Source organism: Acinonyx jubatus, chromosome A2, assembly GCF_027475565.1.
Source record: "Acinonyx jubatus isolate Ajub_Pintada_27869175 chromosome A2, VMU_Ajub_asm_v1.0, whole genome shotgun sequence".
NCBI classification, from domain to species: Eukaryota; Metazoa; Chordata; class Mammalia; order Carnivora; family Felidae; genus Acinonyx; species Acinonyx jubatus.
The window spans coordinates 43,126,029-43,141,538 of NC_069383.1; the positions used below are offsets into that span (position 1 = coordinate 43,126,029).

A 15,510-nucleotide genomic window follows, 5' to 3' on the forward strand; every position below is an offset into this window, starting at 1 on the left:
TGGGTCCCAGAGCAACTGGATGGAGGGAAGCAAAGGGAGCCTGCACACTTCGGCCATGAGAAATTTAGGCTTCTAAATCCTGGCCCATTGAAGGGCTGCACAGACTTGCTACACCATAACCACCTGAGTTGCTCGGTATTCATACAGATCTCCTCACTGCCCAGAACCCAGTGAGGCAAAATCTCTGGGGCTGGAGATCTAGCAATCTGTACTTGTTTATTTTTTATTTTTTAACTTCTGTGAGGTAGGTTTGGGACCATTTGATCAGCCTCCTTAAAGCCAGTCAGGTAGTTATGGGGATGTGTGAGTTACAAGATTTTGGCCCCAAGTATTTCTCCCATCTACCTACTGCAGGCCTCAAGCCGCCTACCTTTGGTGATTAGTTCTTTGGGGTTAGGACATCACCATCTTCAGTGTCCCCAGTTTACATGTAAATCTCTCAAGGAATGCTACATTCAGCTGAGCTCTGGGTAACATCTTAGCTGGTGTATTGTGTATCTGCTCTGCCCTGCGGGATGAAGAAGGGCAGGAAGGATGGGGACAAGGAGGAGAGGGAGACTTTGGGAAAGGATATGGAAGGATATGGGAAGAACTTAAGTACTCCAGACCCCCAGACAGACAAGAAGAGAACAGAAGATGAATATTGATTTCTGCTGAACTGACTCCCAAGGCTCTGGGAAGGAGCCAAGATGTTTCTGCAGATTTTGAAAAACGTTGGCATCCAATATCCCTATTACTTGATGCTAATGATACATGTTGGCTCTGAATGCAGAGAAGGAACCCAGAAGGATCTTTCAGCCATCTCTGCTGTTTCTTATATGGAACTGAGACACAACTGATCACCTCCCTGTTGCCAGTCTGGCTCCTCTCTCCACACTGTGTCCAGAATAATTGTTCCAAAAGCCTTTTTGAAATACGGTTTTAGAAATTCTGTGTACTGTGAAATATAATGCACATTCATAAAAGTGCACAGGACGTAAATATACAGGTTAATGAGTAATTAGAGCATGTAACTGCCACCCAGAGCAAGAAATATAGCCTGTCCATCCCTCTTCTGCATGCCCCCTCTCAAAGAGAGTTCCTCCTCCCTCCCCTACAAAGGTGCCCTGGCCTTGGCTTTTATAAAAAGTAATTTTCTTGCTTTGCCTTAGAATTTGTATCACCTATGTGTGCTTCCCCAAACAGGGCAGTTTAATTTGGACTAGTTTTGAATTTTACACGAATCAAATTATACATAGTATCTTTTGGTATCTATCTTCTTTATCTTTTATGTTATTTTTTAAAATATTTTTTCATATTGTGGTAAGCAGCTGTGTTTTTTTTTTTCATTTTTGTTGCTATAAAGTATCCCATTGTATGAGATCCAGCATAATCTGTTTCTTCTACCATTGGTGGACATTTGTTTTGTTTCCAATTGAGGTTCTTACAATCAATGAAATCAATCCTTTCATTTGTATCATGGTGCACATAATTACACTGTTCTGTGGTATGTGCACTCAGGAATGGAATCTCAAGGTCATGGGGTATATGCATCCTTAATTTTACTAGTTAAAGGCACATAATTTTCCAGAATAGTTGTAGTAATTATTCACCCACCAAAACAGAATGACAATTTCTGATGCTCCATGACCTCACCAGGGCTCGATATCTGTCAACGTTTTCAATTTTTGCCAGTCCAGCGGATGCATATTATTTTCTCATTGTGGTTTAATTCACTTTCTCCTGTCTTTTGATGGTATTGAATTACACATGTTTACCAGCCACTTGGATCACCTCTTTCCTGAAGTCAAGTATTGCCCATTTGTCTCTCTTCTATTGTCTTTTCTTACTGATTTGCATGAGCTTTTATATATTCTAAATACTAGATCTTGCTCAGTTTTATGTGTTACAAACATCATCTCCCATTCTAAGGCTCTCTTGACCCTTTCTATGATGGCTTTTGGTGAACCGACTTTCTAAATTTAATCAAATTTATCGCTATTTTCCTTGACAAACTATAGTTTTTGTTTTTTGTTTAAGAGCTACTTCCCTATTCAGAGATATTAAAGCCATTGTCCTACATTATTTCCTTAAGGTTGTTTTGTCTTTACAGTTAGATCCATAATCCACCTCGAACCAATTTTGCATATAATTCACTAGGTTTTCATTTTAATTTTTTCCCATGTTAACGCCCAGCTGTGCTAGTATGATGTATCTGAAAGAGTATCCTTTCTCCATCCCTCTGCAATGCTATTCTGAAATAAATCAAGTTTTCCAAATGTGAGCATCTTCTCGATTCTTTCTCTGTTCCATTTGCTAATTTGTCTACTCTGAAGACAATACCACAACGTTTTTTTTTTATTATTATTATGGCTTTATGATAAGGTTTGGTACCTGGTTCATCAAATTTTTCCATTTTTTTTCTGCTTAGTGTCTTGACTAAGCATTTCTATATAAATTTTTAGAGTTATCTTGTCAAGTTTTACAAAATTACTGTTGAAACTTTGATTGCCATTGTATTCATATTATACATCAATGGAGAAGAATAATTTTATGATGTTCAGTCTTCCAAACAGTAATCATTATATATTTATTTCTACATTTTATTTCTACATATTATATCTCTCAATAATATTATGATTTCTCCATAGAGACATATACATTTTATAAATTTGTTCCTGGAAACCTCATCTTTTAAGGCTATAATAGATAATAATTTAAAAGTTTAATTTTCTATTTGTTGCTATTATGTGGAAATGATACAGATTTTTGTGTATTGATTTTGTATCCTGCTACCTTACTAAAACTTATGATTAATTTTAATAATTTATCCACATATTATTTTGAATCTTCCACTATATATTTATAGCAATAATATTGGTTTTTATTACTCATTATCAATCCTTATACCTTTTATCTTATTTCGCTTGCTTCGTAGCATTGGCTAGGATCTCAGTACAATGTTGAAATGTAGAAATGATGATGCTAGCGTTGTTAACTCATTCTTTCAGGAGTAGAATTTAGTGATTCATCACTTACATATAACACCCAGTGCTCAACACAAAAAGTGCCCTCCTTAATACCCATCACCCATGTAGCCCGTTTCCCACCCACCTCCCCTCCATCAGCCCTCACTTTGTTCTCTATAGTTAAAAGTCTCTTGGGGTTTGTTTCCCTCTCTTTTTTTTCTCCTTCCCCTATGTTCATCGATTTTGTTTCCTAAATTCCACATGAATGGAATCATATGGTATTTGTCTTTCTCTGACTTATTTAGCTTAGCCTAATATAGTCTAGCTCCATCCATGTTGTTGCAAATGGCAAGATTTCATTATTTTTTACAGCTGAGTAATATTCCATTGTGTGTGTGTATGTGTGTACATATGTGTGTGTGTATATATATATATATATATATATATATACACACATTTGTACACACATACACACACACACACACACACACACACTACATCTTTATCCATCATGAGTCAATGGACATTTGGGCTCGCTCCATAATTTGGCTATTGTTGATAATGCTGCTATAAACATTGGGGTGCATGTGCCCTTTTGAATCAGTATTTTTATATACTTTTGAGTAAATACCTAGTAGTTAAATCGCTGGGTCATAGGGTCAGTCTATTTTTAACTTTCTGAGGAACCTCCATACTGTTCTCCAGAGTGATTGCACCAGTTTTCATTCTCACCAACAGTGTAAGAGGGTTCTCCTTTCTCTGCATCCCCGTGAACATCTGTTGTTTCCTGTGTTGTTAATTTTAGCCATGTTAACTCATTCTTTAATTTAAAGGGAACACCTTTAAAGTTTCATCATTAGATTTTTTGGTATGTAACATTTAGAGTTAGTTAGGAATTTCTTTTTATCTCAAGTCTGTGAGATTTTTTTATTGTGCCTGGATGTCAAATAATTTTATCAAATATCTTCTCTACCTTTATTATAAATCATTTAATCTATTAATGTAGTGAGTTATTGAGTGATTTTCTAATGTTAAGCCAACTTTGCATTCCTGGAATGAATGCAATTTGGTCACAAGTGTTACTCTTTTTATATTTTTTCTGGATTTGGTTTATTAATATCTTATTTCAAGTTTTTGTATTTATTTTCATGACAAAAGGTGGCTTGTAATTTTCCTTTTTGTAATCTTTGTAGGATTTTGGAATTAAGTATTTTTAGTCTCAAAAATAATTTTAAAACTCACCCCTTTTCTAGTCTTCTGGAGAGTCTGTAAAATTGGGAGTTGCTTTGTACTTAAATGGTGGTAGAACTCACCAATGAAAGCATATTATTTATTTAGTAGTTATGATACTACTCAGATTATCTGTTTCTTCTTATGTCCATTATGGTAAATTGTCCCATTCATGCATATTTTCAAATTTTTTGGCATGAGTTTAATCATAATATGCTGTCATCATCTCTTTATTGGCTCCAGGACCTACAGTGATATCCTTTAAAAAAAATGATATTGCTTATTTATGAGTTCTCTTTTTTCCCCCTTGACTAATCTTACCTGAGTTTATTTTATTATTTTTTCAATGAGCAGAAATTTATCTTTGTTGAATCTTTTAAATTACATTTATTTTCTATTTCCTTAATTTTACTCCTACTCTATTATTTCCTTAGATTTTGTGGGGGGGGCTATTTTGGTGATTTTTTCTAATTGCATAAGACAGATAATTAATTTGTTCATTGACTTTAGATTTTTCCTCTTTTCTTTAAGCATTATTTTATCTGTATCCCACACATTTGATATATAATTTCATTATCACTTAGTACAATTGTTTTCTAATTTCCATATACTTTCTTCTTTGACCATAAGTTATTGAGGAATATGTTTCCTAATTTCCAAACATATGGCAATTTTCTACTTATTGTTCTAGCATAATTGCATCGTGATCAGAGAAACTCTTTGACTGTATGAGCTCAGTCTTCCAAAGGTTTTGAAGCTTGTTTTATGGACTGGCACGGGGTCAACTTTTATAACTGCTTCACATGTGCTTTAGAAGACTGTTTATTCTGGGGTGTTAGGGTAACGTTCTTCATGTGTTACTGACGTTGTTCAAATTATCCAGATCATTTCTAATTTCTGCTTCAATAACTGGAATTAAGCGTGATAAAATCCCCCATGAGGCTATATATTGGCCTATTTATTTTGTATTTTGACAGCTTTGCAAAATATATATTTGAAGCCATGTTGTTAGATGCACAGAAATTTGGAATTAAAATACCACCCTGTTGAATTAAAACATTTATCATTTGAAGTGTCCCTGTTTAACTCTATAAATGCTTTATGCCTTAAAGTTTATTTAGTCTTTGTTAACATAGTCTCACCAGCTTTCTCTTGGTACCGGGTGCCTGGAATGCCTTGGTCCATTCTTTTACTTTCAAACTTTCTGCATGTTGTTTTGTTTTCTTTTTAAAAAGAAATCCAGCCTGACAGTCTTGGATTATTAATTGGAGCATTTTATCTGCTTACCTTTATTACAATTACTGATATATTTGCATAAAAAATCCTCACCATCCTCCTATGTGCTTTCTATTTGTCCCAGCTCTTCATGTTCCTGTTTCTCTCTTTTCTTGCCTTCTTTCAGACTGCTTAAGAGATTTTGTCATTCAGTTTTTCTTCTTTTTTGGCTTAGAAGTTTTATACCTCTTCATTTCTATTATTTTACAACATGCATTCTTGAAATCACAGCATGCATTCTGGGTGTATCGATGTCTAATGCACTGTACATTCTACTCTCTCTCATTCCAGGAAATTCAAGGACCTTTAACCAATTTAACTACATTTAGTTCTCTCTGGACATATGTTATTGTTGTGAGTACAAATGGTAATACCGAGTCACACCTCCTGTGAACCTCTTAAAGGAACCCTGAGCAGTTTGAAAACCATGAGACTAGACAGCCAAGCCTCCATCCACTTTAACATTCTATAAGCACAGAATTACACTTCTAAATGTTAACTGGACCAGCCCAGTTAATCCACTGTTGTGGATAATGCATTTTAAAAATGCAATTGCAGAGCAATGAGGCATGGGTTCCTCACGATTCCAAAAGCAAGGAGGTTGGTGCCAAACAGGGCTATCTCTTTTTAATCAAATGCAATTGAAAAGCTGTAGGGAACACAAGCAGATCTGCATATAAAATGAGGTATATTCAGAGGATGACAAAAGAACTGCAGTTGCCACCAGGTCTGTATCTCACCTAAGATGATTCTAGAAGTACAGAATAACTCTATCTCCTGCTGAGACTGTCTTTGTTCTCCTGTTTCCTTGTGGCCCCTTTCCACACCGTGCATGCAGAAGGAAAAAAGCAAAGTCATTTCTGCATATGTGTGTATAAAGTTGTTGAAGTGAGGAAGACAGTTTATGCTGCGCGTTTGTTTGCTTTAAAAGGGATGCTTTTTTTCTCATGATTAATTTCAAGTTAAAGCCATTAAAAAGGTGTTGCCACTTACTTTCTGGAGGAAAAATGGTGAGAGATGTTGCTTGGCGAGATTAAACTTCAATTAAATTATGCTTCACACAAACCCTGAAAGCAGAGAAGTTTTTACCATTCATGTTTAATTTAGTTCAGTAAAGTGGAGACACTTATTTCTATAGCATGGCTAAATACATTGAGCACACCTACTCTTCTTATCCTAGATTTTCACCTGGGCCTGGAGCTATGTGATAATGTAACCACAGACCTCCTCTCAGTGTAAGAAGTGAGCATCTTTATTTTATAAAGCACCTTGTTGACTTCTCTGGCCCCATTTGGGCATCCAAAGCTACCGACAGTGACATCACATCACCAAAGCTGTCTTTTCCTCCAGGAGCTCAAACTGTATTTCTCAATTAGGAAATGATGTTTCTCTGATATCATAGTGATAGATAGTGAAGTTACACCTTCTAAAGGGCAAATGACTCAGTGCTGAGTCACCAAGTCACCAGGCCCATGGGTAAAGGATTGCAAAAAGTCTGACTCTCTGGGTACAATTTAAACCATTTCAGTCTCAGAACTGTATCTATAGAGAACGTATAAGATCCTCTGCTCCAGCCTTATTCTGTTCCCATCTTGCAGATTGAGGCAGTTGATACCCAAAGACATTAAATGATTTGTCTGAGGTCATAAGACTAGTAAATTACCAATGTTCTCATGTTTAAATTGTATTTCCCTGAACCTAGCAGATAACATGGAGATGAGGATTCCAGAATCCACACCAATCAATATAAAGCAATATAAAGCAAGTTTCATTTCATTTTCATCTTCCAGGGGCACTTGGGTGGCTCAGTCAGTTAAGCTTCTGACTTTGACTCAGGGCATGATCTCATGTTTCATGGGTTTGAGCCCTGCATCGGCTCTGTGCTGACAGCTCAGAGCCTGCTTGGGATTCTCTCTCTCCCTCTCTCTGCCCAGCCCCTGCTCATGCTCTTTCTCTCTCTCCTCTCTCTCTCTCTCTCTCTCTCTCTCTCTCTCTCTCTCAGAAATAAAATAAAACATTAAAAAAATAAATAAAGGCAGCTTATCCTGCAGCAACATGTATCATTATCTTACTGATGTCCAGTCTTCTCAGGGAATGAGATACACCGCATTACAACAACTACAAAATCACATTCCCAGTTTCTAAAGAGCACACAGCCCCTCACTCTACTCTCTCCTTCACTGTCAGACTCCACTGACAGATGAGGTAGACATCTAATATCTTTTGCAGACCAGGACTCGACAGAGATTGAAAGCATCTGTCAGGAGAACCCAGGCCTCCTATTTTGCCATCCTGGACACCTGCCAGATTTTGCTCTGTTAATTGGCTTCCATGCAGGCAGCGATTTTAGCAACAATTCTGTGGGTCTTTTCTTTTGTGGCACATCTTGATTGAGAATGAAATGTTGAAAAGTACTTCTCAGCCGCTCAAAGTGTTCAGGGTTGCTCACATTTAGCTGATTGGACAGAAGGGGAGGCAGTCTTCAAAACCATTGTGTAGACATAAACTAGATTATTCAGGCTACTCAATTCAGAGAATTATTCTCAGAGAGATAGTGACTGAAGAGTTTGATTTCTGCCCAAGGAGATACTTTCCCTAAGGTCAGACAGAATTGATAAGAGAGTTTGCGGGAAAAATGCCACTGTGACCTTAAACATGCAGTTGCTGGGCTGACACCATAATGAGGAATGGAGTGCTATTAAAATATACTGCACATTTTAATGACTCCACTAGCAGTAGGCCAAGAAAAAAAAAAGACTTAAGCTCAGAATAATTCTGGGAAGGAGGATTTTGCCAAGGAGATTTTAATGTCAAGAATGTATGTGAGGCTAAAAATAAGGAGTTCACGCACATTCCACAGCCGTGGGTGGGGTGTATATATAATCAAATTAAATTATGCCATTTCCACTTACGAAAAAATCTGATGGCAAAAATTGACTAGAAAACATTTAGTCATATTTCACTTGGATTATGCTTATAAATACCAAACTCCAGACTTGTCAAAATAAACCCCACCAGCACTTTCTGGCCGAGGTGTTAGATAGACAATGGCTATGATATGCAAAAATGATAGAGCTTCTGGGACCACGCCTAGAAAAGCCACAGGAATTCAGCTCCCAGCTAACGAGAGAGGGTTCATGGAAGGGAAAGAAGTGTCCCTGCGACATGAGGAACAGAGCCCAGAGTGGCCCAAATGTTGAATGCAAAGGGAGGGGCCTTCAGAGAGCCTCAGATATGTGAGACCTAGGTCCCAACTCTCAGAGACTGGAAATCTGGGGCCCATGATTTTTTAGTGTTGTTTTTTTTTCCCCATCAGTGAAAGCACACTTCGATTATAACTTTCCTCTGGAAGGCCAGCATTGGGTTCTTTTGACAAATCATTTGTTCATACAACAGTACTGTGAGGTTGATTCCTGCCAACACACCCAACTACAAACCAAGGCTATCTGCAGAGGAGACACAAAGTACCCATGCCTGGAAATGAATTTGTTGGCATTTTGAGGACAGATATCTTCTGGGCTACAACTACTAAACAGCCAATCCAAAGATGGGGGGACAATCTAAGCTTTAACAAGTCTTTTATTTACATCCGAAGTTGTAATTAGAAGACTCTCGTAGCATGAGTATGCTTCTTTAGTCCCCTCTGCTTGCCTAAGCTTGATCCTGGGCCAGAGATGTCTCTGTTCATTGGGTTCTGGTGCTGACCAGTGGGAAGGAGGGCTGGGAGTCATGGGGAGGAGGGAGCATCTTTCCTGGCTGACATGAACAGTTGGTGACTTCACATTAGCCAATACTTGCTGATGTAAGAGATACACACTCATTGGGATGTTTGCTTTGTGCAAAGGAGCAGAATGGAGAAGTTCCATGCACGTGCCCAAGGTGGAGACAGACCCAGCACTGCTGATGGGGCTCAGACTAGCCATACTACTGTCCCAGAGTCTAGATAAATTCTGGCTTGGATAGAACCTGCATCTCGTGCCTCACGGTTCTCTCCCGGAATGTCATTCTGGAATCCCGTGATGTTTGCTGCCTAGAGAAAGAATAAATCAGAGAGGGAAAATAATTTGACCTGATGAAAAGAGAAGTAAGGAAGTTAAACCATAATAGTTATGGAGGATGTATTGACGACTAAACACTGGACTAAGCACTTTGCATGTAATATCCCTCTTTCCTTCCCACTCCCAGTCTTCCCACTGGTCAGCACCAGAGCCCAGTGTACAGAGACATCACTGGTTGAAAGGTAGGCACTGCTTCTAGTCCCATTTTATAGGCGAAGATACTGAGTTTTATGGAAGTTAAATAACTTGCTCAAGGTTATTGAGCTTATCCACATCTATTATCCGTAGCCATGAATCAGCAATGGCAGGATTTGAACTGTGGCCACTGACATCAAACCCAAGCCTTAAACCACTTTATTATTTTATCTCCTATGGATATCTCTACCTATTCTCTGTAGCCCATGCATTAAAACAGCTGAAAAACAGCAAGATGGCTGAGTAGTTGTGGGAGGGATCTAATTTCAGCTTTGCTACTAATTTTTCAGATAACCTCAATAGTGTTACTTAAGGTCATGGGCCTTCATTTGTTTATCTGTAAAATGATAATAAGGCTTTGGATCCTGCTATCACCACAGCATTATATTGAGTGTAGAGAAATTAGTGTAGAGAAACTTTGGACAAAAGAAAGCTCTTCTATGTGTGACCCGATTAAGATGGTTGCTACAGGAGGTGATACGGTTATAGGAGAAAGAGCATGGACAATGGCCCAGGCCTGGGTTTGAATTCGTCACACTAGCGAGACCCTTCTGACCCTGAAGCATCTCATCTATACCTGCCAGGAGGCACTGAAAGAGAAGACAAATGTCAGTGTCCTAGTGCAATGGCCATCTGCGCTGGCCCGGGCAGTAGTGACCCTTACCCATAGGGAAAACAGATGGAGCTGCTGAAGACACAATAGATAAGTGGGTTGATGGCACTATTCAAAGCTGGCAGGTTCTGAATGATCACAGAGGCATAGAAGCGCTCCTCGGTGTCTGGAAGGAGACTGAAATTGTCCAACATGTCGAAGAGGAAGTATGGACTCCAACAGCAGATGAAGGCTGGGGAGAAGAGAGCCATTAGTGCCATAGCAGATCACAACCAGGGGCCTTTCAGTGGCGTCCTCAACTGGAGCTCCAAATAGGAGGCTCCTTAGCCCCTGGGATCTCTCGGAAATATTTAGGACAGTTGTGTGTGTTCACATTAATGTCATGTTTCCTCACACACACACACGCACATGTACACATGCATGTATACACCATCCCACAGATACATTGTTAAAGTTGAGAGAATTTCTTGGATCTTCTCTGTCTGTAAAGGGAGCATTTGATTTGACCATTGTTGTCAGTCTTCATGGAAAGGTTGGGAATGGCTTGGCATGGCCTCAGCCTCTTATCCTGTATCATGTGGAAGGAAAACCAGCAAAACTCTTTGGAGATTCTATTAAAAAAAAAACCCAGAAGAACAGGAAGCATATTAACCAGATAGCGATTTCTGGTTTTAGTGTGCGGCAGGGGAGAGTTGTGGTGCCTAATGTTTTCAGAGCAACGTCTGGCCTCATCACAGTGTTCTTAATTTTCTTTTCCATTTCTATGTTAGCCACTCCAGAAAACAGCTGCCCTCTACCCCTCTCCAAGTCAGTCGGTGCGTGTGAGGCCCTGATTCTGTTTGTCTCAACATCCTCAGAGGAAATGAGTGGTAAACAGAGATCCAGAGTATGATGGTTAACTTCATGTGTCACCTTGACTGGGTCAGGGGGTGCCCAGATATTTTGGGAAACATTATTGCTGGGTGTTCCTGGATGAGATGAACATTTGAATGGGTAAACTAAGAAAAGGAGATTGTCCTCTTCGATGTGAGTGGGCCCCATTCAATCACAGAAGGCTTGAATAGAACAAAAAGCTGACTGAGAGATGAATTGTGTTGTCTGCTTGACTATCTTCTAGCTGGGACATTGTTCTCCTGCCTTCACACTCAGACTCGGACTGGAACTACACCATGGGCTCTCCTGGCTCTGCAGATCCTAAGCCAATTTCTAACAGTTCTCTTTACATATATGTCTCTCTCCTCATTCTCTGGAGAACTGAACCAATCCCCAGATGCACAGAGGTAAACACTCTTAGGCTGACTAAACACCGAGATGTGCTCTTCTGCTTTCTTGTCATACCCTCTCCACCCTCCTTCTCCCCACTTTCTCACCCATAGGGCTTTCCTCAGAGAAGTCAGGCTTCCTTCCCCATCTTCTTGCAGGGGCCAACTTTCTTCTGAAACTGTTCAACTGACATGTGTTTGTTTCCCCGGACCTTGGCAAGGTATTAAAGAGGAGCAATTGAAACACAAAGACCACTGAGCCTTCTGGGTGCTGGTGGTTGAGCTTAGCACTGACCTAGAACAGTGGTTCTGGGGCATGGAGGGGCAAAAGTCCTCTTGGGAGCATTTTGAAAATGTGCATGCTTATGGATTTGTGTGTGTTGAGGGGGTAAGGGGTCTGGGGTGCCCAGGGCTACTAGTCCTCCTGCGGGACCCAGGTCCCATACAGCCTTTGATTTATGTAGCAGAGCACTCTGTTTATAATTTCCAGAACTCTGGAAACCTAACTCTATTTTATATATGAACACAAATATTTGTACTAAATAGTGAATTTTGCAGAAATGCAATTCTCTTGCAAAGGGAGGAAAGATTACTTTCTGTAATTTGGAACTTGAGCAGGATTTGTTTACCTGCTCAGAAAATCAGGTCCCTGACAGCAATACTGCTTTATTTTTGTGCCTTCATGAAAACACACCTGTACTGATTTTCCTTTGTAGCTGTTAATACATCTAACTGACTACTTCATTATTCTCCTAGGGTAGCTGTGCCTAAGTATTTACATATTGAAATCTGCATGGTTATATTATAAATTATTTTCTTTCTAGTCCTCCTTTGTATTATTAAATATTGATCTTTGAAGACTTATGTTGGGTAAGTGGTATTAATTATACATTTCATTTCAGGTAAAGGGGCCTTACAAAACATGTGTTTTAGGAAGGGCTGCTTTGGTCTGACTGGGCTGTTAACATGGGCTGCCTCTCTTGTGGGCATCTCTGCTCTCTGACTAAAGGACCCCCAGGGCCTGGGCATATGGTTCCTGATTACAAATAATTATGTTGGCTCTGGCACACATGTATGACATATATTTCCTGACTCAACATCCATGGGAGGTATATCTGTGTTTCTGATTGTCTGGGAAGGCAAGAGAATCTTTGATCTACTTTGTAAGCTGTTGGGAAAGGATTCTGAGCCCCCGTGGTTATATATGCTTTATCCCCAGGTCGGCCTGCAATGCTGTTTTGTGCCTTTATTCTACTGGCTGTGTCACACTGCGTGTGGTCTGTTTGGCATTTTGCAATTGTGTCTCAGAAAGGTGAGATATGGACCGTTTTGGTGAGCTGACACGCAGCTTCCACGAGAGGTATGCTTTCTCAGAGCTCCTGGAGCTGCAAGAGGGCAGGGAGGGTAGTATTTGAGCCAAATAAAAAGAATCCTTTTTCTTCCTGCATACCCTAATCCATTTGTTCCCAGCAAATATTAATTAAGCACCTAGTGTATGTGGGATCTTATTTAAGGCTTTGGTGATAATAATATAAGGAACACAAAGCAAAGGTCATTGCTCTCATGGATTGAAGCCAGTAGGGGATACACAAAATGCAGATTAATAGATATAAAGTCAGGTAGAAGTGGGAATAGGCAGAAAAATACCGCAGAATAATGACGAGGGGGGCTGTTTACAACTTGTGCTGGAGGACTGGCTGAAGAGGTAGCACCGTTGGTAAACAAAATGATGTGAGGGGGGAGCCAGGCAGCCATCTGGGGGCAGAGTCTCTCAGGTGGTGGAAACAACACAAGGTCCCTAAGGTGCAAACAAGTTGACATTGTAAAGAAATAGCAAGAAGACCAACAGAAGTGGGAGAGAATGAGCAAGAGGGAGAGCCCTGGGAATGAGGCTGGAGACCTGGCTGAGCGATAGATCACATATGGTAAAAACGTGGGGTTTTATTCCGATGTAATGGGAAGCCAGAGGTGGGTTTGCAGGATTGTGATGATACCTGGTTTACAATCTTGAAAGATCACATTGGCTGTTTTGCAGAAAAGGAATAAGACAAGACCAGTTCTAATGTTACAGGCAGAAATTCGTGGAGGCTTTGCCAGGAGTTGTGTAGATAGCAAAGGATGATTGGGTTTGAGAACTATCTTGGATGTAGAGCCTCCAGGCTTTGCTGATGTGCCAGTTATGCAGGATGTCAGAGAAATAGAATAATGACAGACAGATGGCCCTTAGGTTTTTGATGCAGACACCGGGTGAAAGATGGTGTCATTTACTGAAATGGGGACAAATGGGGGGAAGAGTTACTCTGGAGGAGGAGAAGAACATGCCAAGACTTTGGGTTTGATGTGCTGAGTATGATGAATTTATTGGAAATGCAAATCAAGATCTCAAGTAGAAATCATAAGTATGATTTCTAAGCAAAGGAGGTGTTCTAAGAAGGAGACCCAGATCACATGTTGCTTACAAGTCAAGATGAAGATTGAGAATCGACACTGGGCATTTTGGAGGTTTTGGTGACCTTGGTGAGGGTGGTTTCAGGAGTAACAGGACAGAAGTGAGATAGAAACAGACTCCAGAGAATGAGAGGTAAACTGTGGAGGAGTTGTACTAGGAGAGAGAGTGGTCAAGCGGGTCTATTCTGAAGAGCTCACCGAGGGAGCTACTGCACAGCATTTACGTGCACATGATCCAGGTGAGGGGAGGCCTGTCATGGAGGAAAGATACACAGAGAGGCAAAATTCTTGAGGAGGCAGCAAGGAATGGGATGCAGGGCTCCAGCCATCATTTTGGGCTTAGAAAGAAGCAGTGTTGGTTTATCCACAGTAATAGGAGAAAAGAGCACATCGTACAGAGGCAGATAGGTGGAAGAATGTGAAGGTGAAAGGGTGAGGGAGTTCTTTTTTTTTTTCAATATATGAAATTTACTGTCAAATTGGTTTCCATACAACACCCAGTGCTCATCCCAAAAGGTGCCCTCCTCAATACCCATCACCCACCCTCCCCTCCTTCCCACCCCCCATCAATCCTCAGTTTGTTCTCAGTTTTTAAGAGTCTCTTATGCTTTGGCTCTCTCCCACTCTAACCTCTTTTTTTTTCCTTCCCCTCCCCCATGGGTTTCTGTTAAGTTTCTCAGGATCCACATAAGAGTGAAAACATATGGTATCTGTCTTTCTCTGTATGGTTTATTTCACTTAGCATAACACTGTCCAGTTCCATCCATGTTGCTACAAAGGGCCATATTTCATTCTTTCTCATTGCCACATAGTACTCCATTGTGTATCTAAACCACAATTTCTTTATCTACTCATCAGTTGATGGACATTTAGGCTCTTTCCATAATTTGGCTATTGTTGAGAGTGCTGCTATAAACATTGGGGTACAGGTGTCCCTATGCATCAGTACTCCGGTATCCCTTGGGTAAATTCCTAGCAGTGCTACTGCTGGGTCATAGGGTAGGTCTATTTTTAATTTTTTGAGGAACCTCCACACTGTTTTCCAGAGTGGCTGCACCAATTTGCATTCCCACCAACAGTGCAAGAGGTTTCCCGTTTCTCCACATCCTCTCCAGCATCTGTAGTCTCCTGATATGTTCATTTTGGCCATTCTGACTGGCGTGAGGTGATATCTGAGTGTGGTTTTGATTTGTATTTCCCTGATGAGGAGCGATGTTGAGCATCTTTTCATGTGCCTGTTGGCCATCTGGATGTCTTCTTTAGAGAAGTGTCTATTCATGTTTTCTGCCCATTTCTTCACTGGATTTTTTGTTTTTCGGGTGTGGAGTTTGGTGAGCTCTTTATAGATTTTGGATACTAGCCTCTTTGTCCGATATGCCATTTGCAAATATCTTTTCCCATTCCGTTGTTTGCCTTTTAGTTTTGTTCATTGTTTCCTTTGCTGTGCAGAGCTTTTTATATTCATAAGGTCCCAGTAGTTC

The 15,510-nt window shown here is 40.1% G+C and overlaps 1 protein-coding gene and 1 long non-coding RNA gene across 4 annotated transcripts in view; one reads left to right on the forward strand and one right to left on the reverse strand.

Annotated features, from left to right (window-relative positions):
- Positions 1-15,510, forward strand: part of LOC128314748 (uncharacterized) — a 31,014-nt gene that overhangs the window by 8,029 nt on the left and 7,475 nt on the right. The window lies entirely within an intron of this gene.
- The window catches only part of NPSR1 (neuropeptide S receptor 1), a 76,593-nt gene continuing 68,620 nt past the window's right edge, over positions 7,538-15,510 (reverse strand). For all 3 annotated transcript variants that reach the window (XM_053218242.1, XM_053218241.1, XM_053218240.1), the window contains 2 exons: positions 10,371-10,551; positions 7,538-9,483 (listed from right to left, as the gene is read on the reverse strand). In XM_053218242.1, coding sequence (XP_053074217.1) covers positions 9,393-9,483; positions 10,371-10,551 — 272 coding nt within the window. In that variant the 3' untranslated portion in view covers positions 7,538-9,392. The remainder of the gene's footprint in view (positions 9,484-10,370; positions 10,552-15,510) is intronic.